The sequence below is a fragment of the Corvus moneduloides genome, chromosome Z (genome assembly GCF_009650955.1).
Source record: "Corvus moneduloides isolate bCorMon1 chromosome Z, bCorMon1.pri, whole genome shotgun sequence".
Classification (NCBI taxonomy): domain Eukaryota; kingdom Metazoa; phylum Chordata; class Aves; order Passeriformes; family Corvidae; genus Corvus; species Corvus moneduloides.
The window spans coordinates 13,975,821-14,002,678 of NC_045511.1; the positions used below are offsets into that span (position 1 = coordinate 13,975,821).

Sequence of the window (26,858 nt, forward strand, 5' to 3'; positions counted from 1 at the left end):
TCTGAAATCAGTATCATACATATGAAATACTTATCACAAAAAAAGTGGTAACTTGGGATAGCTAAGATTAGGTTGCTTACAGAGAATTAATATAGTCATCATGGGGTGTAATGGTTTGGTCCAAAATATCCATCTATTACTTACTTATTTTCTTTCTGTGAGAGAGGAATTAGGAGAAAGCAAAGCAGGTACAAAACTTAAAAGAATATAAAGAAGTTTATTAACAGACCTAAAAGAAAGGGGGAAAAAAAAATCAGACTAAACCTTCAGAACACTTCTCCTCCCCCCACCTTTCTCCCTTCTCCGAACACTGACAATGTAAAAAGACAACCCTTGAGATGTTCAGTCTGTTTACCACTTCTATAATAACCTTGTTCAGTTCACTTAGGGAGAGGAGTCCCTCTTACTCATGCTATGGAGACATCTCCACAATAAACAGTTCTCTCATGGATTCAATGTCACAGCGAGACAGCCGCCCGGGTTGGTTCTCTGCTCACATGTGGAAGTCCCTTTCCCCAACTTACAGCTTTCCCCACAACTGTTTTCAAGGGTCCAATCTTGAGCTAATGGGGTACCATTTTAAGGTTGAGCTGTTCAGAAACAAAGGTTATCTTCACCCATCTCTGGGAGCATCTTCATCTCTAGGAATAGAGGCTCTCCCCCTTCCCTGGGAGCAAAGGGTCCTCATCAAATTACAGCTACTGTCATTTGCTTATTTCAGCACAAGTACTTCTGCTCACAATTACAGTTTGAATGCTTCAACCCCCCATGCTTTCATGGAATTACAGTGGGTACTTTGATGTATCACAGTCCATCACCACCATAGCTTTACAACAGAATTTCAACTTCTGAGCTGGAAGCATCTCCTCTTTCTCCTCCCTCAGGGTTTCAGCTCTTCCTTCTTCACTGACTTTGGTGTCTTTATGGCATTGACTCGGGAGAGGATTCATGTCTGCAGTCTTCATCTGTTCTGGAGGAAACTGACAGCACTAAAAGGGTTAATCTCACCTGGGCCTTGCAGCTGGAGTTCGCTTATTGCTGTCGGCCACATGATCTTTGCCGGGCAGTGGGGCAGCGGCCTCAGACGAGCCCCAGCCGAACCAGGAGCTGCCTGCACAGAGCAGGGCTGGGGGGAGCCACGGATGGACGAGGGCCGTGCCACGGCTGACCCAGCTGGGCTGAGCAAGGCCCGGCCCGGCCCTGCTGGGCCACCTGCAGGCCCCCCCCGCTACCTGTCCAAAAGCTGGAAGACAAGAGAAGCTTTCCCGGGTTCTGTTCGTTCTTAAATGTGGGTCACAGAGGTGTGTCAAGCTTCTTAAGTGGCTTAAAAAGTTGCCAATATTCAAACTAGCCAGTTGATAGGTTCTGTTAGGTCATAGAGGAAGCTGTAAGCACCTCTTTGCAAGAGAATCATTTCTGTGGCTGATGGAGCCCTCTAACAAAAAACCCAAACTCTACTAAACCATGACATGGGGCCTGGTCACATTTTACAAATTTCCACTGTAAAGTTTTATTTTTATGTAAAAACGGTTCTTTTTATGCTAGTGGATTTTATATTCCTGAAATCATGATACCTAAAGTGAGAGATGTTGGTATCTGAACTAATCACCTCATTTTTTGATCACCTTTTTTACCAAGCTAAACAAGGTCAGATCTAAAAACCGCCTAACCCTGATCTGCCTCTGTGTCTCAGTATTGATGAAGAAGGGTATCTAAGGTCTGTTTCTGTGTACCTGTTTACTCTTGGGTCTGCTGGGAATGATTCAAAATCACAGAAATGCAGAAATGCAGGGCCAAAAAGGACAGCATGAGATGACTAAGTGTATCCCATGTCAGTGGAGGCACATCTAGACCCCCGAGATCATGTTGGATGCAGACAGTGGGTAAGACCCCTGCTCTGTCACCATTGCATCAGCACTTGTTCAGGACATACACTGCTGATGGCAGTTTGAAATTTCATGTTGTGCCTTCCTGTGGCCGGGTGAGAATGGCCTTAGCTTCCCATGTTCTAGTGGCACATGAAGCATTCCCTCCTGCACTGTAAGAGAAGACCTGTGTTTAGATCTGCTTGGGTGGAAGAGCCTACAAGAGAACATCAAGGAAAGGTTGTGGCCCCAAGCCCACCACAGCCTGAGCAAAGGCCTGCAATGCAGAGATGTTACCTTCTGTCCTAGTCATTTGTTATCCACCTTGAAATATTTTCCTTTTACATAGCCAGCATCTTCCATACTGAAAATGAAGATTCTCTTTTTCATATGCAGGCTGTGGAGGACAATTATCTTCTTAATAAGTCTTTTGGGGTCTGACTTCTAAATTCTTTTCAGATTTTCCTTGGGTTCTCTAAATATCTGGGGACTTTGTTGTTCTTGTCTGGTCTTGCTTCAGTATCATCGTATATTTCTTTATCAGTGATGTTCATTGTGGCCCCAGCGGACACATGGCATATAAAATGGAGTAGTTACTATAGTTTTATTTAATATCCTCTTTGTAAATGCAGAAATGAGATTTGTCTTGTTTTGCAACCTTCTTGCTTTGATTTATTCAATTTGTGGTCCATTGTAAACCCTGGATCCCTTCTACAGTATTTCTAGATCAGCAGAAGTTCTCAGTTACATTTGGGAGCTACGTGTGTGTGTGTGTGTGTGTATGTGTGTGTTTGTATTTATATTACTTATATTTATATTTATATTTATATTTATATTTATATTTATATGTACACACACATGTATGAGTGCATAAAAAGTTTTCCCTGAATGTAGCATTTTGTATCTATTTTTGTATTTCAGGCTACCACTTTCTTACAGTTTTTATTGTGAGGAGATGTCATCAAATCAGATTTCAACATTCCTTCCAACTCTCCTTACTTGTCATCATCTTCAAATGTCTTAAGTGCATACTGTCTTTCCTCATTCAGTTAGTTGATGAAAATGCTGAAGAGAGCCTGGTTTTGGACAGAGCCCTGCAGAATCATGTTTGAAATGTCTGTTCATTTTGACACTGAACCACTGAGAACCACTTTATCACGGTTTTTCAATTAGTTGAACACCAATCTTGTAATTATTTCACCTAGACTGTATTTCCACCATTTGCTAAAATAATGCTTTGTGCAATCATGTAAAAATGCATCATACCAGCCAGCTCCTTATTTTCATTAAGCCATGTCCCCCTGTCAGAGAAGGATTAGACTCAATTGAGTTATTTCTTCTAGATAGGTCCATGTGGGCTTTTCTGTTGCTTTATCATCTTTGTCAGTATTTGCCATTTTGATCTTGATTGTTTAATAATTTGGTTTTTATCTTCCTGTGAAGTCGGCTTGGTGAAGCATTCCATTAGACCATAGATAGCACTTTTTATTTTCCTGGAGATAAACAGAAAGATTTTCTTATCGAGTCTGCTGGGACTTCTCCAGTTTATTATAAAAATTAATTCTCAACTGTTAAAAGATTATTGAAGAACACTTGAATGAATGTAGAGATAAGGTTAATACATTTGATTTCACAGAACTGATGAAGTCAATTTGATGATACTTAATAAATCTAACTTTGTTGTCCTTTAATGATTTAGTCATCTTTTGCTATTCTCATTCAAAATGTTGTTTCTTGTTAAAATAAACTTTATGGGAAGTGTGGCACATTTAACTTATTTTTTCCAATTTGAAGAAGTGATGAAAAAGAGAATTTGTGGAGCCTCAGTCCTTGGAGATATTCTGAAGCCATCTGGACATGGTTCTGGGCAACTGCCTCTAGGTGGCCCTGCTTCAGGAAAAGTCCTTTCCATTTCCAACCATTCTGTGGTTCTATTAGTAAGGTCAGCTATTCTCTTTCTCATTAAATAAAAGTTACCTATTTCACACACACACCTTGAGTCTAACATTCACAGAACCTTTTCTTTTTGTTCACTACTTTTACTTACTTTTCAATGTACAGTTTTGTGACTTGTTTTTGTTCTTTCTGTGTACTCGTCCTCAGTAAAACTTTGAGCTTGTTTTTAGAAGACATCTCTCCATTTCAAGACCACTGCATCTACCTGGGTACCACCACTTGGTGTTGCTACACTCTTTCTCTTTTAGTAGCTGCCAATATTCTGACATTGCTTTGCTCTGTAGGAGATGTCCATACTAGTAAATAAATAGTTCCAAGAACAGTGATCGTCACTGGATGGAAAGGTGTGACCTGTCCCATAACAGGGCTGACAAGTGCCCCCTCAAGTAAGACCACTAATTTCAGTAGGGCAAAACAGTGCCCAGTTACACCAGTGCCTGTCTATAACTTTTACTTCCTTTCCTACTAGTTTCCCGGGCCATTCTGGGCTGTCACTTTTCCCTTTCTAAGAGCTTTCTGGATACCAGAGATACTTCATTACCACCTGTAGTGGTTTGGTCCAAAATACTCATTACTGTTTATCTGCTGTGAGATAAGAATTAGGGGAAATGCAAAACAGGCACCAAACTTGAAAGAATATAAAGAAGTTTATTAACAGACCTAAAAGAAGAAAAAAAAATTATACCACCTTCAGAACTCTCCTCCTCCCCCCACCTTCCTCCCTTCTCCCACTGACAATGTGAAAAGACAACCCTTAAGATGTTCAGTCTGTTTACCACTTCCATAATAACCTTGTTCAGTCCATTTAGAAAGAGAAGTCTCTTCTTGCTCATGCTATGAAAACATTATCACAACGAGACAGCCGCCCACTTCCAAATATTGTTCAGTCCATTTAGGAAGAGGAGTCTCTCTGCCTGCGTGTGAGTCCTTTCCCCCCGACTTGCAGCTTTTCCCGCAACTGCTTTCGAGGGTCCACTCTTGAAGTTTTTTGGGGTACAATTTTAAGGTTGAGCCGTTCAGAAACAAAAACAGAGGCCCTTCTCCTTCCCTGGGAGCAAAGGGTCTTCATCATCTTCATCTTTAGGACTATCTCTGGGAGCATCTCTACGGACTGAGGTTTTCTCCTTTCCCGTTTGGAGCAAAAGTCCTCATCTGGTTCATCTCTCCCTGTCCAAACTTCTCATGAAATTACAGCTGCGTCAGCATCTGCCTATCTCAACGCAGGTGCTTTTGCTTACGAGTTGAACACTCCACCCCCCATATCTTCATGGAATTACAACAGGATACTCTGATATATCATAGCTTCACAACAGAATTTCAGCTTTAAGCATCTCCTCTCTCTCTTCCCTCAGGTTTTCAGCTCTTCACAGCAATAAAAGGGTTACTCTCACCTCGGCCTTGCAGCTTTGCAGCTGGAATGTTGAATGTTGCTTATCGCAGTGGAGAGGGGGGAGAGCCGAGCCGCTCCGGCTGCCCACGGCAAGGCAGTGGGGGGGTTCCATGGCTGGAACAGGTCCATGGCTTCAGGATGGCCGTGGCCCGGCCCGGCCTGGCCCAAGCAGGGCCTGGCCGGGCCCGCTGGCCCCACACGGGGCCCGCAGCCACCTGTGCCAGCGCCGGAAACGAGAGAGAGCTTGGAGGGGGAGTTTGCCTATTCTTAAATGTGGATCACAGAGATGATCACAATTTTAAGTGGCTTAGAGAATTGTCCATATTCAACCTGGCCAGCTGATAGGTTCTATCAGTTCCCAGAGGAAACTGTAAGCACCCCTTAGCAAGGACGTCCCTTCCGGGACTATGCTTGCTAACCTATGACACCACCAGATCAGCTCATTCTATTAGCACCTCTGCTATTGGTCATGTAAAGTCACCTGCACTTTTCCTCTTCTGGGATCGACATCTGCTGTGCCAAGAGGAAATCTTGGTTCCCAAATGACAAAAGGGAAAAGCAGTATGTCTTCAGAAACTTACTTAGCATCAAACGAGAGTCAAGAAAGCTAAGGCTTTATCCTCAAACCGTTTGCAGTATCATGCCTTTCTCTCTTGACCCTGCGCTTGCACACAGCAGGGTTTGAAAGAGTCCTGCTGTTCCACCTTCCTCAGACAAGAACATAAAGCTTTCTCAGTGTGATCTGCCCAGCATCATCCGTGGAGCTGTCTTTGGTCTTCTCACATGTGCTCAGAATGTGGCGTTGGTCAAAGACTAAGCCACCTTTCAGTAAAGTCTTGGTGTTGTCTGACTGGTGCTGGGGAAGGCATCAACCCATCAGAAAGCAGGACAAGGGCAGTCCATCCTCTCAGTCAGAAAAATTGTTTTGGAAAGGTGTGTCACTAGGCATGCAGTTTCCTTTAACAGGACCTTTGTGGCCTCTTGGATACGTGTCTCAGGACTCTCCATGTCTTCAGTGTTGATTTTTTTTTTTCCTGTATTAGCTTCAGCTTAAGTTTCCTTATTTTTCCAAGGACACTTATTCAGCTTTCCATATTTAACTTTCCCACTTCCTCACAGGGAGTTCAAACCCCACAATAGCATTTGCATTCTTCATTGTTATGTTGACTTAATCCAAGATTATTTATGCTGTTTCCCGTGCCAGCTAAAGACTGCTTAGTGTGTGTTGGGTTTGGCTCTATGGGTGTAGTTCGCTATCCCACCCTTTCTGAGGCAGAAAAAGGTAAATGGGCGTCTCCAACCACTTTCCACCCCTTCCTGCTTCAGAATACAATGACAGTGTTCGGGTTTTTTTGTGAGGAGTGTGCACTCTTGGGATATGGACTGAAATAATCAATATTCTCTTTCGTCAGACACTAAAATCCTCCCAAATGTTGAAAACACTCAGCCACTTTCTGAATTAATAATTTAGAGAAACATTTTCCTGTGTAGTTTTCCCAAGATTCTCATGCATTTATTTAAGATTTTCAGCATCATGCACTCAATTAACTGACCATCTCATCAGCAGTATGAGGTAGTATGAGGGGTAGAGAGGGCACAATGCTGAAAATTGGATGCAATTACATTTTATATGGGATCCCGAAAGATAAAAGAAGAAAACAGTGGGACAGCTGGTACAGATTTAGAATGTCTCAGTAAGCAGGAGTTTGCCAAAGAAAAGAAGTGTGTAGTATAAATCAGGATCGGTATTGTCTTAAGAAACCAAAAGAAAGCCCTTCTTCAGAATACTAAGTAAAATTTAGGTGAATCTGAAGTCTTCTTTTGAGTATCTCAGATAACATATGTCATCTAAAATGGCTCTAGATATATATAGGTTCCAGGATTGTTCCCAGAATGATGTACTAATTTTGAGTTTGCCCCTGGGCTTTCCTCTTGCCCTTGTGCAGTGCTCTACAACCTGTGGAATGGGGGCTTTCTGGAGACACGTGGAGTGCAGCAGCAGGAATACATCTCACTGTCAGGACATGAAAAAGCCTGATCCTGCAAGGAGATGTTATCTCCGCCCATGTGCTAGCTGGAAAACAGGAAATTGGAGCAAGGTAACTTCATTCAGAGCTGTGTGTGAACAGTAAGCTTGCAAATTTCAGTGAGTATGAAATTCCACATACTTCATTTTTAAAACAATTATTTACTCAGTGAATGCATACATGATTCCCAGTTGACTATTCAGCACTAATTTGCCTATTTCCTGACCAAGTTATATCTGGAAATACATCTGCTGTGAATTTTGTTCTTCCTGTGGTGGGTTGTGCTCATTAACTCTTGCCAAAGCAAGAGCCAAAGCAGGACTCACTGTTCATGTTCTATGGAGAGGGCAAAGCTGTACATAGTTGCTTGTGGCATCTTTTTAATCTCTGCCTCTAGGGGCATAGCCTAATTTTAAGAAGCAGTGGGAATTTGGAAGAGGGAGTTGTCGTGTTCCTATTCACCCTTGTCACCATGTACTATCTCTTATACCATATGGTCTGTTTCCCATCCACGTAACCTCTAAGTTTTACATTAAATAAAAAAAACAAAAAACAACAGCAATGAAACAAAACAACAAACAAAAAACCAAACAACAACCAAAGAAAAAAGCCAAAAAAGCTAAAAGCAAATTGTACTGGGGAGAATGCCTGCTATGTACAGGGTTCTGTTTGGTCCTAGTTTTGTACCCATGGCCTGGTCAAGGGACAGAAGTGTCCAGGCGGCTAAGTGGAACCCAAAGAATTGTGCTTGAGTTCCATCTTGGTATTTTAAGCTGTGTGAAGAGCACCTGGAAGGACTTTGGTGACTTCTTGAAGCTTATTACATTTTGTCTTCATGCAGTCTAAAAATAAAGTTTCAAACCACAGGTTATTTTTCAAGACTACAAAGAGATAAACTAAAAAATTCTGGTTTAAATATTGTTGATTTAATAAGGAAAAAGATAGGTGTGTCAAACTTTCTCAGTACAGACCATTTCTGTGGACAATGTTGTTGCCATTGGGCTAGAGGGCAGATTGATAGAAATAAAAGGTTATAGTTACAAAACCTGTGGTATTATTGAGCTCTTTGATGTAAAATTGATTTGTACAGGAATTACATGCCTGTTTAGAAAGTTCAGGAAAGGCCAAGGCTTTATATAACTACATTTAAGCCTTCGAAATTAATTTTAAAAGGTGCATAGACATCCTGCCCTCGCAGCTGCAGTAGGGCAATTTCACCTTCACTTTTTCTTCATAGATGTCATTGCTCTAGCAACAAGTGAATGATGTTCATGTCACAAAAAATAGCTAGCAATCAGGTTTAGTGACAAAATATTACAGAAGCAAATTTTAAAAAATGTCGGTCCAGTTATGAAACAAGTTTGAGGCAAGAGGCTTCTCCTATCAGATTTGTGTTACCCTCCTTATTTTCCATCAAGTGAACTATACAAACCTAATTACAATTTCCTATAAAATTGACTAAATTCTGCTTGCTTTACAAGTGGCAATTGTATTTTGTTACTCATTTCAAATATTTTTAAGGGACCTTATCACGGCAAGATGGCTGGGTTCCCTGCTTGTGTAGTAGAGGTTTTTCTGCTCCTTTACTTTTACCTAATTTTTCCCCTCTCCTAAAAGAAAGGTGCCTCAGACTAAGTCTTAGCATCTGAGTTTAATGACAGATATAATTTGTATATATTTTGAGGCTGTTGTTCTCAGTTTCTTACACAGTCACTTCCGTCCACTGTTTCTATCCAGACAGACGGAAACCTGTCCTGTGGACAAGAGTAAGGATTCCCTTTCCATCCATTCTTCATCTCCTAGGAGAAGTATTGTATTCAGGTTCCTTGCTCAACTAAGGATGCTTATTTGTGCAAAGGAGAACAGAATCAGTTGCTATTGCATCATAGTGGTAAAAGAGGAAAGCTAATCTGAGATCATTCAACTGGTGCAGTTGGAACTGGCTTTAATTCTAAGTGAAGACAAAATACGTATTTTTCCTTATCCCTGAGATAGAAAATTTAGTTCTTCCAGAGCAGGAAAGGTCCTGAGCCTTGGTGCCTGGGGACAGGACCTGGTGATGCTGCATGAGGCCTTGGAAGAAGCTCTGGCTAGAAATTGGAGACTGGAAGGGCTCACTTAGCTCCTCAGCAGAGCCCTAAGCTGAGCAGTGACTTCACAGGCTGTGAGTGAGGCTTAGGGTGCCTCTCTCCTCCCTCCCATTCTCTCAAACTCAGGCTGCTCTTGGGGTATGGATCCTCCTGGTGCCATGGAGGTGCAAGGAAGGCGAGGGTGGGAACTGCTACTCATTCCCTTCCTCCCTCCGAAGCAACTAAGGAACTGACAATATCCCTGCATACAGAACCCGGTTTTTTTGTATTTATTGCATTATGACTCTTTCACTATGACATTTTTGGAAATAGCTGGCAAGATTTCCCAATTAAATATGTATCCATATTATTAACAGCCATAGCAGTGTAGGAGGGGAAGTACTTACATAGCATGTTCTGGGCTGCTGTAAGGAAAGCCACAGTGTTTAAGCCTCACAACAGATTGCTATTATGGTAAACTGGAAATTCCCTCTGTTCAGGATGCTCAAAGCTCAGGCTGTCCTCCTCCTCTGTGACTGGGGCAGGTACAGCCCCTCAGTGGAGCATCATGTGGAGATGTGCCTCCCTCTGTTTTGTGTACAGTGCTCTGTGAACTGCAGCAGAGGCTTCAAGACCCGAGACGTTCACTGCATTGATGTTCGGGAAAAGCGGCTTCTCAGGCCTTTCCACTGCCTGTTACTCAGCTATAAACCACAATTCAACACTAGCTGTAACACAGAGCCTTGCTTGCAATGGCGTGTGGAGCCCTGGAGTGAGGTACTGCTCTTTAAAAGAAACTTTGGGAACCAGCAATTTCCTTTCAGGTAACAAGCAGCTGTTAGATCCCATGCTGTCAGGTAAACTTCTGCTCCAAGGAACACGCAGCTGGTGAGTGCCACTCTGCAGTTCTTGTGTATGGCTACAGCAAAAAATAGCTGTTCATAAAATACAGGTGTTCATAAGGCTTCACAGAATCATTCTTAGAATTGCACGTGATTTACAGCTGGAGTTGTAAATTACTGTATCTTGAAAGAGAGAAGCAGATGACCTGGAAGAAAATTATTTTTAGCTATCCTATTGGATCAGTAAATGTGGTTCATTTAGATGAATCCTTTTTGCTGCCATTTTAATGTTGCTTTCTCGTTATGGTGAATTTAGGATTTTCATTTACACTTTTGGACTGAAATTTTATGGGGCCAGAGGCTTAGATCAGACAAGATAAATCTGACTTTTGGGTCCCTTTGTAGTATACATCTGTGCCAACAAACTCGGAGGCAGCCAGGCACATATTTATGTCAGCTAAAGCACATGGTTTGGTTATATTTTAAAATTTAACCCCACTGAAAGCAGCTCTGGAGAAAGTGTCATGATATTTGCCTTGTGGACCTGATGCTTCAGGATTTTAAGGGAAGTGATCGCATTTTCTTTGCAGGGCACTAACAAATCACACCTGGAGGAGACCAGGGTATGCTGTCAGAGCAATCAGCAGGGGTTGGAAAAATAAAAATAGCCAAATGATTACACTTGTTTGCCACTTAAACTACTTTATAAAAACACCAGTCCAACCCTGACAGTTGTCCTCATGCTAAGGACACTGGATAGAAATGGATTGAGAAGGTTAATTTATCAGATGTCAGATACATTGCTCTGTCTATAGGGGTGCAATTCCTTGTAGGAGGAACAATGCATTATTCAAAGTATATTTGGTACTTTGTTTCATGCCAGAGTGTATTTCAAGTAGACTCTACTACAGACTTAGTGAAAAAATAGTAAAATATCAGTGCATAAGTAATTCTAGAATATGGACAGAAGAATGTTTAAAAAATAACCTGGGTCACTATCTTTGTATGAAACTTTTACTGCCAAACAGTTCAATTTTTGTATGGATTGAATTTTAATTTCCCCAACCACCTCATAAAAATGAAATGCTGCATCTTATGAACTTGTTCTGTCTTCAGTTAGTGTTATAGATTAATCTTGCAGACACATGACTTCTAATCTCGTTCTTGTTAGAGAAGCTACTGGTGTTGGTGATGCTGATGAGCAGTTCTATGTTGCCTGTTCCGTGTAGCCACTTCTATGCTGTCCTTTAGTCCTTGCAGTAGGATGTGCCAGGAGCAGCTTTTCCCCAAGTAACAGCTTCTTCCCTGTCTCCTTCCAAGCACATGGAATAAGTGCCTCAGTGCAGACCTTTTCTTCATGTCTTCTTCATTTGATGTGCAAGCTAGCTCATATATCTTTCTAAACCCATGGGCCAGTGACACGGGTTCTTGTTACGTGTGGCCCCACATTTCTGCATGAACATGTCTAGCTGTCTCTGTGGCCTGTTTCTGGTTTCTCATCCTTTCCCACCTCTGACTGGGCCCCTGTTTTGTCAGTGTTCGAGGACGTGTGGTGGTGGCCAGCAGAAGCGGCGCATCTACTGCCCCCGGGAAGGGCTCTGTGACTGGACCAAAAGACCTGATGCCGTTGCATCGTGTAACAGGCAGCCTTGCACACAGTGGATTCACCAGGCTTGGAGCCCGGTAGGATTCACTTTATTTCTGTCTTGTTTCTTGTCATATTGTTGGCCATATGTGGTCGTGTTGTGCACATGTATCTGAACTGCAGTACCTGTACCTGTACTGCAAGTACAGTTTCTTGTGCAAGAGAAGAACTTTTGAAAACAGTACTGAGCATTTAATAGCCAGCCTGTGTCCATTCCTTCAGGTGACAGATATTGTAGCTTCTACTTCTTGTTGCTGCATTATATGTTGCTGGAGGGCTGCAATTTTTATCTTGTCTAAGAAAAAAGGAGTTTCAACATTAACGTTCCTCCATTGCTCATTTGAAATTTTCCACTGTTTGGGACTATTGGAGGGGATTGGGTTATTCTCAAAACAACTTTGGGGAATATTGTGCTTGCCCACACAAAGAGAAATTCTGAATTTTGACCAATAGCCTCCTACTTAGTACTTGGAAATCTTACTGACAAATATGAGGCATATTTTTGGGGAACCTTCCAGTATCTGCTATACATATTTATCTATAGAGAAATTGGTATATATGATTAACCTTTCCCTCCAGTTTCCTTAATCAACATTGCGTACATTACAAATACTCCTCCCAGGAGAATGGAATATTGAAGGAATGCTAAAAGCAGGAGCCACAAATAATGAAATGATGGAGTCTCATTTAACACAGAAAATGTAATGAGTTGGTTTTGACACAAAGCCATTAGATGAGACATGACTACAATGTAATGTAGAGTTAGTGTAACACTTAAATATGGAAGTGAACTGCATAAAATAGGCAATCCAATACCAAATGTTATAGCAACTATTTTATTGATTTATTAATCCCATATTGATGTATTCATTAATAATTTTACTTTATAAAAATATTTTAAACATAAATATAAAGTTGTTGCAAGAATACCTAAGATCTTTCAGTGTACCTCACACCAGTACTGTTGTGTTTCATGCACAGAGATATGCATTACAGAGGGGACAACTTGCAGAAAAATGACAGAGGTTCCACTTCTGCCTTCGTCTCTTGTGCTTCATTAGCTGACATTCTCTTTCTGCTGAATTATTTATCTCATTTATCTGCTGGCACTATTTATCTGTAGAGAAAAAGAATTTAAAACTAACTGGAATTCTGAGACACTCTGGGAAGTCAGAAGAATTAAGTACATTTACAGAATGGTACAGGACGATATTTTAGAAGTGTTTGGGTTTTATGGCCTTCTGTGTGCAGCCAGAACAAGGAGCTGGCAGTTCTTTTGTGGTCATAAAGAAAGGGTAACCACTGTTTAAATGCCAGGAAAGAAGCAAAACCTTTCTTGGGCTTTTATTAAAATCTTAGTTTGATCTTTTTTAGACCTAACATTGCAATCAGTTATTCATGTTTAACTTAGATAGTCAGAAAACACAGGAAGCAAAAAATGTCCTAATTTGTACTAATTTGGTTTACTACTCTCTTATATTGTAGAACTGGCATTGCAAATCTTCCTTTTCCTCCCTGTAGAAAACAGTCCTCTCCCTCTATTTACACATTCCAAGATGCTGTATTTATACTATTTACCCTCTACTGCATCCTGCCAAATCTGGCCAAAATGCGCCATGGAGGTGTCTGGATGCAGCAGACAAAGTACTGTAATGCCATTGCTTCTGGATCACATGGCAGTTTTAGCTTCCTATTACACCACAGCTGGCATATTACAAAATTTCCATGTAAAAAAAAGTTTCATATATGTTAAAATTACTTCTTTTCAGTGCACTGTTTCTTGTGGAGGGGGCATTCAGCAAAGAACTGTGAAATGCATGAATACAGGAACTAATGAAACTGAAGATGACAGTATGTGTGTGGATAAAGCCAAGCCCACGAAATATCAGAAGTGCAATCTGCAAGAGTGCAGGAAAAATACAGGTACAGTAATATACCTGCATGAAACAGTTTTCGGAAGGCGTTGTGCTGAGGTTCTGCAAAAACTGGGGACTGACTCACTCTGTCAACTTGTTTTGAGTACTGTGGGCTCAGTAATTACAGGTCAGCCTGGCCTGCTACTGCTTGGCTGCTCTGTTGGCAGAACCATGCTGTTGGGTCTTCCAGCTCTTTTGGCCTCATGTTGCCATGATGGGGAGTGCAGTCTCTGAGCATGCATCCCTAATTTATGATGCCACAACTAAATTACTAAGTCTGCTTGTATTGGCCTGTTTTAGGTAACTCAGGCTGCGTTGGGGACTGTGGAAGGACACATAGTGAGTCCAAAAGGATGCCATTTCTTAAGATAGATCCCTCTATGGAAACTGCAAATTCTGGACTGGAAGTGCAAGTAAAAAAATTCTTACAGACAGACACTGTAAAAAAATCAGTGTCCCGTAGGGTGAGACTGTCCAAAATCAAGAGGTGGAGAGAAGTACTTTTGTGAGTCAGAGTGTCCTGTACCTCTGTCCTTCAAAGGCCCCGGGACCCAGTTGTGTAGATGGTTAATAGCCCAGAAGAAGAGGCATCAGGGGAGGCAGAAAGCTTACAGAAGGATACAGATCTTTATGTGTAGTCTGTGTACTGCTGTATCCAGCAGGTGCCCTCAGGTAAGAACAGCAGCATCTCAGAGCCCTTCTAGTAAAGTCCTCAAAAGCCTTTTAGAGGGTGATCTTGCCTATACAGAGAGTATGTCAGCAAAATACAGCTAAGTGTTCTCATCTTCTTCACTACAGGGCTGCCCTGCAGCAAAGACCAGCTGTCGGTTCACTTCTGCCAGAGGCTGAAAGGCATTGGCAAGTGCTTGCTGCCATCAATACAGACTCAGTGCTGCTTCACATGTAGTCAGCCCCAGATTCGTAACAAAGCAAGACATGGGGATCTGCAAGGCTTCAAACAACAAAATTACATTAAATCTAGGAGAAAACCACCTCAAAACCCAGAAAACAACAACCAAGCAGCTTGGCACTAGCTGTTTTTATCTTGTTTCCTTGAATAGAGCTTTTGTTTACAGGTTTTACGTTCCTTATTTTTTTCTGAACCATCCAACATAAATGGAAATCTGTGATCAAAACTAGGAAAACACATCACCTAGGGTTATCAGTCATAATTTACTGCTTCATTTTTTTTTCTGTAGTAGTCCAAAATTTGTAACATAATTTACAATGTACCAGCAGCTAGTACTTCTTAGGCATGTGTAGATGCTAGAAACAGGCTTGCAAGAATTTTCTGATTTTTTGTAATGAATGTTTAACTTGTTCTTCCATCTCTTTTCTGAAACCCACTTGAAACACCAGCACTCGAGAGTGCTTAGTGAAGGTGGCCCTTGGGGCAACAGACACTTAACTGCCGTGGGCCAGTTCTCTTTATGCCCATTTGCCTTCCTTTTTTAAGAACCAAGGTGAAGTGGCAGTGTTTCTCTGAATTCATTGCTCACTTCATAAATTTAAAAGAAGAGTTTTATAATATCTGTTTATGATAGGCAGGATGAATTGAAACATTCGTTTTTTTCAGGAGGAAAAATCTTCTCTTAGTACTTGACTGAACCTCTGAAGGATACCTCATCCATAACGTGTTCTTGACAGTGTTCTTCTGCTACAAATGTCTTGCTGTAACCTGAAAACCCCATCAATATGGGATGTTAAGTTCCCAGTTATGTTCTAAGCAACTTTTCTTGGTAGCACAAAAGCAAAACCATTTGCATCTACCACCTTAATAGAGTCAGGGAATCATTTAGGTTGGAAAAGACCTTTAAGATCAAGTCCAATCTCTAACTCAGTGCTGCCAAGTCCACCACTAAACCACGCACATCCCTAAGTGCCACATCTATGTGTCTTTTTTACACATTTAGGGGAGAAACCAGCAATATCTCTTAGACAGTTTTATACATTCCATCTGATAGAATAATTTCAGTGTAAAGAAAAATTTGGGTTTGCATATTTTTTGCTAGACAGGCAACAACATTCTGAAGTATCATCTGTAGTTCCTCTCCATTTAAAATTAACCATCTGAGGCCACTTGAAATCAGGTAAAGCAACCAAGTCAAAACTATGGCCAGTCTCCATAGCTGCAGGTATTCAGACACGAATGATACAAGTTAGCAGAACATAAAAAGCTGTCAGGAATCTGATGGAACACAGAGGTTGCACCAGCTTGTTCTGCAGCAAAAATTTAACCTCAACACTTACCCTTTGGAAAGGGTGGTATTCTCTCTCTATTGACTTCTCACTTCCACCAGTTTTATGTTGTGGTCAGCTCCATTTGGTTCAAGAATATTACAGCTGCTGGGCAGAGGAACCAGGCACTGTAATGGGTTCCACAGTTTACGGCACAAAGAGTAAAGGAGTCACGTAGCGAGAAAGCGAAAGGCTTCTAAGCAGATGTAGGTAAGGACAATTTGATGTTGAGTCTTTTGCATTTGAAAACTGAAATCCTTCTGTTCTTTGACAAATGATGAAGGAAGGAGCAATGAGACAACCCAGCTAAACAGGTTTTCTATTTTCATGTTAACTTTTATGACAGATTTCAACTTTACAGATTTAAACCTTTCTTGCAGCTTCACATGTGGCATGCAAGCATTTCAGCTGGAAATTTCCCATACTACATTTTGAAACCAATTTTACACCATCAGCATAAAGACCAACTAACAACTGGAAACTTTGTAATTCACACAAATATTCAGTGATAGAGCTATCATTTCATCCAGTATCTCCCAGCAGAGCATAAGCCCACATCCACAAGAGCACTACCATTCACTCACAGCAGACTTTTCCCCCATTGTAAATCCTTGATCATAGTGGAGCTGAGGGCTCCTGGGACAGGAATCTGAGGCCCAGAATAGTATCTGCATAGCTCGGGCCTCAGGCATGAGGGCACCACTAGCCAAACAGCCTATCTGTTTTGCTAGTGAAGAAAATGCCAAAACAAACTTCAGGGAACCAAGACTGGACCCTTTGAACAAAACTGGGCATTTTGTAAAGAGCTGAACAAGAGCAGACATTTAGATTCCTTTGGAATTCAGTAGGATTTGGACACCTTGGTTCTTCATGCTTTTTTGAAAATCTCAGATTTGCACCCTACTTACCTTACAATTTCAGATTGTAGTGCAGGGAAATGTCACATTTTATGCAGTATACAGCGAGACGTGTGGTCATGAATCCAAGTGTCACTATGGTTACAGAACTATGACTAGCAGTAGCTTTTTTTCTAGACAGACCTTTATGAAAGTTAATAGAAGTATTTTAGCCTGGCTATAATGTATTAACCTAATGATGACCACGAGTCAAATTGTAATTTTTCAAAGGTTTGTGACCTTTGAATGAGGACTTACTTCTTCACTTGAAATCTCTGGGAGTTTGAAATATGCAGCATGGTGAGGTTAGATTTATTAACCTCTGTGATGGCAATATAACCCCAGGTTTAGGTGCTGATAAAACAAAATCCACTGTTAAAAATGTGGTGCTAGATTAATAGACATGGGGATGACTTGCAGTGGTGCACGTGCATGCGTGCACACGCTCTTACAATAATAGATGTCTGTGGTGTTGCCGGCCAGCGCCAGACATGATGCTTTTTAAAGTTTCACAGTGTGCTTCTCTCCTTCTGGGGACCCTTTGAGCAATAGAAATCTGGGCAGGTCTTACTCCACTGGACACAGAAGTATTGAATCATGCAGGAGTAGAGGTGTCTCGCCTGATTCAGGAAGGATTTGGGCAGGGCTTCGGCTTGGGCTGCATTGTGTAGAGCAGTTTCCCAATAGCCAAACAACCTGGACTGGTGGGCAGTGCAGATGTGCCTTACATTCCCAGAAGCATCCTATAGGATTTGGGCGGGACAACGTTCCGGGTCAGATTATTCTGTGCATAGAGGTACCTGCATAACATTTTATCCACAGAGGTCAGCAGAAAAAGGCTGCCAGGTATGTGGGCTAATGAGAAAGGAGCTGACCGAGTGGATATGGTGCAGATGGGAGGAAAATGCCTGCAGGAGTTGTTGTCCTTTCCAGTGCTCCTTAGGGCTAGTATGGAGTTAAACCATCTCTGCCTTCATTTTTTCTTCAGGGAGCTGAAATTTATTAATTTCATTTGAAATTAATGAAAAGTGAATAAATTATATTACAGACATTAGTCAAAATAGTCTTTCTACCCAGGGAAGTGCAGTCATTACTGTTGCTCAGCTTAAAACTTTAGGGAAAATACTGTGACACCATGAACTGTTTTAACAGAGCAGTGCCACTGCTATTATGACACAGCTGTTCTTAAGTAAAGGTGGATTTATGATCTGAACCCAGATGGTCATTAGTCTCAAAAATGAATTGAATACTAAGTGCAGAGGTGTATTATTATTATTATATTATCATATTAGCCCAAGACACATCAGCTTCAACAGATTGCTCAGGAAAAAATGTGTATTTTTCACATTCACAGCTTGTTCTAACATTTCAAGGTTTAAAAAGCAAACTATGATGACATATTTGTTTCAAGCTTCAATAAATGGCATTGCATATGTTTGATGGCTCTGATATTTTCTGTTTCCAGTGCAAGAAGATTTGTACAATGGAATTTCCAGGAAAAAACAAAAGCCTTAAAAATATATTTTATATGCCAAGGATCCCCATCACTGAGTTATTTTGGTGCTTGATACTTCAGCATAAAAGAGATCATTAAAAAAGGCGAGGAGAAAAAGCGGAAGAATGCGGCATGGTGCTAAGTATAAATACACACTAAAAGGCTTCATTATTTCCTATGAAATAGATGAAATCCTACCACATCTAGTCTAAGCAGTTATGTCTGTAATTTCTTGGCAGCAAATGTGTGTCTCTTGAAGAATTGTGTATAATATTACCATGCCTATTTGTCCCCCGCCCCGAATCTTCTCAACACTCAGGTTTTGCAAGTCCTGCTGGAGCTTATGCCCAGGAACTTGATCAGACCAACCCTGATCCTTGACATGCTGCCCAGGAGCACAGCTTGGGCAGAGAACACCATCGGTTCTCACTCAGTCACCAAACTCCACCCATGTATCCATCCATGGGCTCAGCCTCACAACACCCTATGGAGTTGCAGGAAGTTGCTCCTTCTTACTTTAGAAAGTAAGTGTGCATCTCCAGCCCACAGGGGCAGCACTCTGCACAGGTGCTCCCAGGGAGAGGATTGAACTGATCTGAGAAGTGAGTGGAAGCTCCCTCTGCTTTGCAAAGTGCCATTAGGCATTCTTGAATGTCCCACTGCTCAACACAGCCTGACGAGCAGTTCCTGTGGTTGCTGCACTGTGTGGCACAGCTTGCAGCACTCCCTTGGCTCAGCCAAGCATGCAGCACCCACCAAAGGAACTGCCTGTTGGCTGCCAACATCAGCTCAAAATTAAACCAACGTGGCGACGGGATGAGGCAAAAGAAAGGGATTTCAGGTGGGGTGTTCCAGACAGAGGCACTTGATGCAGCACAACTGATAGTTTAATTCTGTGGATATAGAAACAGTACGTTGCAGAGTTAAGAGGGAGAAACTTCAGCACTGTTGAATGTCCTATCTTTGTTTTCAGAGGGTTATCATGTTCCCTGGAGAACAGGAGTTGGTACCAGACACCTCTCTTCCTGGGATTGGTTTATCTGACTGTGTTTCAGAATGGTGATTAGTAAGAAACATGGTTTATTGCTGCTGCCCAGCACTGCAGCCTCTCCAGCCCTTATTCCCTGCAGTAGAATATGGGGAGTTCACATGAGGATATTGCTTATTTCTGTCACTAATTGATCCCAGCCTCCTCTTTTCTCCTAATGAAGAAGTGCAGGTAGCTCCAGAACACTCACAGGAACAACACCTGGGATGAGTTAGCCTACAGATGCAGTGGTTACAGCAGTAAGACCCAGGAAATGAGAAATAACCTGTGCTGGTTTGGTCAAATTTAGAAATACATCCTCTGAGAGAAGGCACAACAACCCCTCCCCCACCAGGTTCAGGAAAAATAAATTTTCCTTGAAGGAAAGTGAAAGAGACAAAAACTATTTGACGAGCACACAGGAAAAGGATAATAATGCTAAATAATAAAACCTCTCGCTCTGCTGAGAGAAACCTGGGAAAATTTCAGAGTTCTTCCGTAGATCTCTTTCCCCCTCCCTGGAGCTGGGACAAGGTGGTGGGCCCACCTCCAGGGCCAAGAGCTTGGTGGAAAGTCCTCCCAGTGTATTCCGATGTTGAAACTGTCCAGTAGAGAGAAAAGGAAAAAAAAAACGAAGTCCCAGGAAAATGGAAGTTCAACTCTCCAAAGGAAAAAGAGCTGAGGAAAAAAAAAACTGCTGAAAGCTGGCTGGAAAGAAAAGCAAGCTGGGTGCTTCCCTTCCCTGTCGATCTCCTGCTGCAGCTGAACGCAGAGAGCCGCCTCTATCTCTGTGTGACCTTGAACAAGCTGCAAACTGCTTTGAAGAAGTTCTGCTCGGTTTTTCCTCCCCCCTCTCAGGCTCAGTTTAAAGGCATAGAAAGGTACACAAATTAATTTCTGGGCATAGGGCAGCAATATGGGATACACATCATAAAGTCACACCAAGACATAACCACAGGACCTTCAGAGTGGCCAACCACAGTCTGTAAGCTGACGTGTCCGGGATTTTAAAGGAACCTTTGATGAAAACCAGGAAGTTGCTAAATATCTGTATTTCAGTCAATGCCTACTTGATATCACAAACTAATAAAAAAGAAAATTTTTCAATATTCTTGAAGGCTTCTCCTAATTCACAGTTACCCTTATGAGTCATCAAGTTAGCTTTTGCTAGATCAAAGTTAAGGATTTGGACAGAGGAAAATAGTTTCCAGGAGGGATTGGATGTTTTGGAAGGCAGTCTTTTGCTAGATCTCCGGAGTTACCTCTAGCTCTGTCGTGTTACAAGCGGGTGAGAAGATGGTCTGGATTCAGTGATTCAGTGGCTTCAACTGGGATCTGAGGCGTCAGAGAATGAATCATAGAACCACAGAATGGTTTGTGTTGGAAGAAACCTTAAAGATGGTCTAGTTCCAGCCCCCTGCTGTGGGCAGGGACACCTTCCACTAGACCAGGTTGCTCAAAGCCCCATCCAGCCTGGCCTTGAACACTGCCAGTGATGGGGCATCCACAGCTTCTGTGGGCAGCCTGTGCCAGTGCCTCACCACCCTCACAGTAAAGAATTTTTTCCTAATATCTAATCTCAGCCTACTCTCTTCCAGTTTGAAGCCACTCCCCCTTGTCCTGTCACTAGATGCTTTTGCAAATAATCTCTCTTCATCTTTCTTGTCAGCTTTCTTCAGGTACTGGAAGGTCACAATTAGGTCACCCCAAAGCCTTCTGTTTTCCAGGCTGAACAATCCCACTTCTCTCAGCCTTTCCTCACAGCAGAGGTGCTCCAGCCCTCTGATCATCTTGATGGCCTCCTCTGGACTGGCTCCAGCAGGTCCCTGTCCCTCCTGTGCTGGGACCCCAGAGCTGGATGCAGTGCTCCAGGTGGGTCTCAGCAGAGCGGAGCAGAGGGGCACAATCCCCTCCCTCCCCTGCTGCCCACGGGGCTCTGGGTGCAGCCCAGGACACGTTTGGCTCTCTGGGCTGTGAGTGCCATGGCTGGGGCATGTCCAGCCTCTCACCCACCAGTCTGGGCAAAGGGCAGTGCAGGTTACTGTGGTGCTGGTGTTAAGGAAAGCTCCCACTGCAACACTGGCATACTGGAGTGATGGCAAATGTGGCATTAATAGGGAGCTGCCTTAAGGAAAACTCCAGGCTGAGGGAAGCTGATCAATGAACTATTAGAGAGGAAATGCTTTATTTCAAGCCCATCAGGACTCGTGAACAGAAGTGCAGTGAACCTTCAAGCTCCCCCCATGCTTATTTATACAGATGGCAGTCATGGAGATACTATGTTTCCTGTTTATTCCCCTATATCTGCTATCTGTTTCATACGGTATCTGAACTAAAGAAGCTTGACATTAAATTCCCACTGTGTTCACTTGGAAGTATGTTTCCTTGTTATTCGGCTCTGGAAGTAAAAATATTGTCATGTTATAACATATGGGAGCATGAATCAGACTCATAACAAACAGTGCTGGGTGATAAAATTACTGTCCTGTGCTGCAGTGCCTATCTGAAAGATAAGGAATGGTGGTTTTCTGCAAATTCTTTTCCATGTGTCTCCATCCCTAGTCCCAGCCTTCATGGGACACACCCTGGCCCTGGTGGTCATTGCAAATCACTGGAGTAACAGACACACTGGAAGACCAGTGAGATTTTTGCTCCTAGCAGCTGTGAACATAGAAGTGACTGACTTCACCCTCCTGCCCATCTGATGCAATGTTGAGCCCAGCTGGTCTCGGCTTTGCAGCCACATAAAGTTGAAGTTTTGTTTTACATCTGAACTGAGGGGAGGCCATGAGCACCCCCAGGATCCAGCAAGAGGCAGGAGTTTGCTTACAGCAGATGTCCCTCTTACAGCAAGTGCTCCCTGCATGTCACCTGGAAGCTGACAGTTCCCTGACGATCCCGGGTCACTTCATTTCTGTTCATGCCTCTCTTCCAAGTTTGTGTTTAGGCAAGGAGGCAGAAGGGATGTCGCAGCTGCCAGATCCTGCTGTAGTTAATGAGAGCAAATACATGTCTTGGTAATTATTGTAGGTTACACGATCAGCAAACTTCAGATTTTGGCTGAAGCTTCCTGCTGGCACCGTCTGCCCTCCCACAGGGGTGGTCTGATTGACAAGGGTACCCCTGTTTACGTGAGGACCCTGCTGGGAGCAGGCAGTGCTGGCCTCTGTGAGGGTGCTGGGGATTTGGATCTGCTGCTCCTTTGCCTTTTCAACACCCACTCAGACTCAGCATCAGTCCGCCTGACCTGCAGTCACCCTCCAGATGGGAAATGTGTCTGTCAGGCCTTGCTGGATTCATGGTATCCCAAAGAGTAGTTGAGATGGGGAACACAAGAACATTCTCTGCTGAGCTCAACAAATCCTTTGAGCAATCCAAGTCTCAGGGTTCACTGAGCTGTTGTTATGAGCATGTGAGGAGGTAAAATGTGCCACTAATACACTGGAAACTTTGTTCAGGGAGCTTCTATTCTGGTGCTGTGACTGCTGTGGCCATGACCCTTACTGGGTCATCTGAAACTGTAGAAAGGTAATCAAAACTGGAGTTGAAATCTTCCATCCAGTACAGACAGTCCCCCCTACCCTAGGTGAAGAATTGAGTTTGTCTGTGTAAATTGGAAGCAGCATTGGGAGCAAACTATGCTAGAAAGCTTAGTTTCTGAAAAGTAGAGTATTGGAGTGTTTGAAACCATTTTTGCATTAACTCAGATTCCATGAGTAATCATGAGCAATGTCAAAACTGATAATTTCAGTATTTCTGGAATGAAAATTCCTTTTGAGGGATGTTGGTCAGTGCTCTTCACAGGACAGAAAATCTGTTGGGTGGCTCTGTCTACCAGCTGCCACTTGCTTGGAGTTCACATTTGAGTGAGTGAGCGCCTTCAGTGCAGTTTTGTGCGGGATGCTGGAGGGGTCCCCTTCCTGTCTTTCCTCTTGACAGATTTTTCCAGCATACAGTGACAATTATGACAGCACAAACAGCATAATGTCCTGACCATAGATGATCTGCTTGGGGTTTTTGTTTCAATAAATAATCAATCCACTAAGGAAGAAAGAGTTACCCAGAAAAGCTATTTATTTTCTGGTGGCCAGATATGTTGTGCTGGTTTCATACAGGAAATCTGCTCCACTCAGAACTGAAAGCTGTCTGTTTCCCTGGACGTATTTCACTGGTCAGTGGCTGTGGGAAGCTGGTGCTGAATTGGCTTTGCAATTACTGGGAGTCCCCAAACCGATTTCAAGTGTGTGTCTGACTGACTCCCACTGTTTGTGCACACATATGGGGCTCTCATGTGCTTGAGCCTGAAGACTTTTTATAGCGAAAGCAATAAAATAAATCTCTGAAGAAAGAATATTTTGTGTCCTCTGCAACAGCCCATGACACCTGTTCCTCTCGAATGAGAGCTGCCTGCTGAGATGAAGATATGCAGTATATGGAGTGCAAAACTCACTGTAGATTAGAGCTACAAGGGCGACAGGTTTCTTTCTTCTCTTTCATTATCATTATTTATTTAGAGAATGACTGTAAATATTTAGCCTTAGATTAGTGAATTAAGGTTGCTGGTAAGAGGATGGTTGCATCCTTAACAGTATTTGTTCTGATCAAAGGAAAACTATGCCTTAGTTTGAGCTGGGTGGAGGTTGTGTCCTGGTGAAATCAACACATTTTGTGTGCTCACGAGCTGGGCTGCTCGGATTACATGTTTCATTTGATGAATGGTCAGATGGATAAGAAAGTGGTTGGATAGTAACATCCAGAGGGTCGTGGTCAACAGCTTTGAGCACCAAAGGACATCAGTGACAAGTGGGACACCCAGGGGTCCTTACTGGGATCAGTGTTATATCTTCATTAATGACATAGAAAAAGGGATCAAGTGCACCCTCAGCAAGTTTGCATGTGATACCAAGCTGTGAGGTGTGTTTAACACACCTGAAGGACAGGATGCCATCCAGAAGGACCTGGACAAGCTTGAGGAGTGGTCCATGGGAGCATCATGAGGTTTAACAAGACCAAGTGCTGGTGCTGCACCTGGGTCAGGGCAACCCCCGGTATCAGCACAGGCTGGGCATGAACAAACCGAGTAGCCCTGCCCAGAAGGACTGTGATTCTGTGACTGATTTTTCAAGCTTTCTGCCTTTTGCTAGCTGCCATTTTTGCTGCTGCTTCTTCCAAACTCAGGACTGTGCTCTTTCTTTCCATGCCACAAATAGGTGCAGCCTCCATTAGAAATCTATTTCACAGAGGGGTGCTTGCAAACTTTGGTCAAATCGCCTCTTTCTTCTTTTAAATGAGATAAATACACCAAGTTTCTTCAGGCTTATTCCATGGACTTCAATTTTTTCTGCTCTTGTTGAATGCTTAAAATTATAACTTTGAAGTGCGGATGCACAAATTTGCAAATCTGGATTTGTCACTGCCTACAACATTGGTATTCTCTTACATTTTCAGGGTCAAATATTAGTTATTGGACCTCTTCCATTACGTTACAGAAGTCAGATGGTAGGTTGCCATTACTGTGATGCTGTTTCCCAATGTCATGAACTTCAGGATACAACCCCCCCTCATATATGGCCTCTCATCTTTGCTTTTCCTTTTCCTTCCTTTATGAAAGTTGATTTTTAAATTCCACCGACTTTAGCAAGTGACCCAGTTCACCCTATCTAACCAATCTTCCTCATTTACTGTCTTGACAATTTTCATCTCATCTGAAAATATTCTCTGCACTGATTTTCTGTTTTCTTCCACATCATCAATAAAGATATTTAATGGCAGGAATATCTTTCTACAGGAGTGAAAGTTTTTGGTTGACATTTCCCTTGTATTTTATTTTTATGATGAATTCTGAATGAGTTTGTGTTTACCATAGATGTTGGTTTTGTGATCAAAATATCGCCCAGGGCAAATCAAAATTTTTCACAGATGTTTTTGCCTTATCTAACCCAGCTTGTCTGCTGGAGGGAAGCTGTGTTAGGATTGTGGTTGTATTAGGTTGGAGAATCAAGCTAGCATAAGCCACAGTCTTAACCTTTGTCTTACTGAAATTTCAACCTCAAGGCACACTCAATACATGCTCAGCAACAGCTTTGAAATGCCTTTGATGTCAGATTTCTGTTAGCATAACCACTGAGACATCTTTGGATCAGATGGATGGTTGCCATCTTAAATATCCAAAATAGGAAGGAAACAAAATAAAAGACTTGCAGAGATCTATTGCAGGTCATGATTCTCTGTTGCCTTTTGACACCCCTAACTATGCATTTGAAATCATAGGAAATTGATGCATTTGGAAATAGGAATCATCATAGGAAATTCAAATGCATTTGAATCAAGGAAAACTTAAGCAGCTGCTGTTCCATCCAGCTACAGAGTGGATCAGAAAAGCAAGACTCCAGGAATTTCCTACAGCAGAGAAAACATCTGGCTTCTTTTCACAATAATGGCTGATACACTGACTGCAAAGCTTCAGCCTATAAATGTTCCTCAGACATCCCCTAACCTGCTTGCCAGGAACTTGCAAGTCCAGTATTTACAATTGGATGAAGCCTGGCTATGAAAAAAGGGGCTTATGATGTGATGGTTCCTGGTTTTGAAAGTCTTCCTGAGCCAATACTTCTATGTGCCTGAAGATTTGATCAGCAGGGAAAAATGCAATAGAAGATGGGGTGCTCCAGGCTCATGTTGGAGAGGTGCATCCCCACCCCACTGTGCTACCTTGGTGCACACAAGTATTAATCCAGAGCCTCCTTGCTCTTCCACAAGGGACCATTAGTTGGCCATGGCTCCTACAAAGTAAAACCAAATTGAGGAAGGAAGGGGAACTGACAAGGGAGCTGACTGTCCTTATCACTGCTGTAATTGAGCAAATAATCCCAAATACCTGTATAGCTGAAGCCAGGAACAGAGCTGCTTTTGATTTAGGGACACTAGTCTAGCTCAGAAACAGCTTAGAAGGGGAAGTATTTTGTTTTATTTGCAGCTAGTTTGGAGCAAAAAGAAGGCAGCTTGTAGTTCTGGAAAATAACGAGAGGTTCCAGGTGACAGTGATGTTGTTACAAATCCAGGTGGTGTTTGGATCTGCTTACCTCTGTAGTGCTGAGCTGTGATCCCTCCAGGTGGATCCCAAAAGTGCCATAGGCTTATGGTCAGGCAAAATGTCCATGGAAAGCTCCAAAGCAGTGGCAGTCACTGTTGACTGATAAAAGGAAGTCAAAATGTGTGCAGTTTCCATAAGAGAAGGAATTTCATAGTCTCAGTGAAGGACTTGCCACTTTCTCCTTGTGCCACCACTGTATCAGCTTGTGAGTAAAGAATAATTTGCCTCTAAACTGACAACTTTGGGAACATCTAGCTTTGATGATCTAGGCTCTGAGCCATTTTATGACTGAAAATACCTCTTCCTATACAAAACAATGTATTATTTCAAATATCAATGGTTGCTAGTTTATAAAATAACAGCTGAACTCGGAATGTCTAGGCAGTTCAAAGCTGTAGC

At 42.4% G+C, this 26,858-nt stretch overlaps 1 protein-coding gene across 2 annotated transcripts in view; it reads left to right on the forward strand.

The window, feature by feature from the left end:
- The window catches only part of ADAMTS12 (ADAM metallopeptidase with thrombospondin type 1 motif 12), a 160,276-nt gene extending 140,547 nt beyond the window's left edge, over window positions 1–19,729 (forward strand). Inside the window, exons 20-24 of one of the 2 annotated variants that reach the window (XM_032096207.1) lie at window positions 7,158–7,310; window positions 9,911–10,084; window positions 11,686–11,832; window positions 13,564–13,717; window positions 18,310–19,729. In XM_032096207.1, coding sequence (XP_031952098.1) covers window positions 7,158–7,310; window positions 9,911–10,084; window positions 11,686–11,832; window positions 13,564–13,717; window positions 18,310–18,359 — 678 coding nt within the window. In that variant the 3' untranslated portion in view covers window positions 18,360–19,729. Of the gene's footprint in view, window positions 1–7,157; window positions 7,311–9,910; window positions 10,085–11,685; window positions 11,833–13,563; window positions 13,718–14,508; window positions 18,283–18,309 lie in introns of those variants that run through there. The other variant, XM_032096206.1, reaches the window with a different exon arrangement.
- The last annotated feature ends 7,129 nt before the right edge of the window (window positions 19,730–26,858 follow it).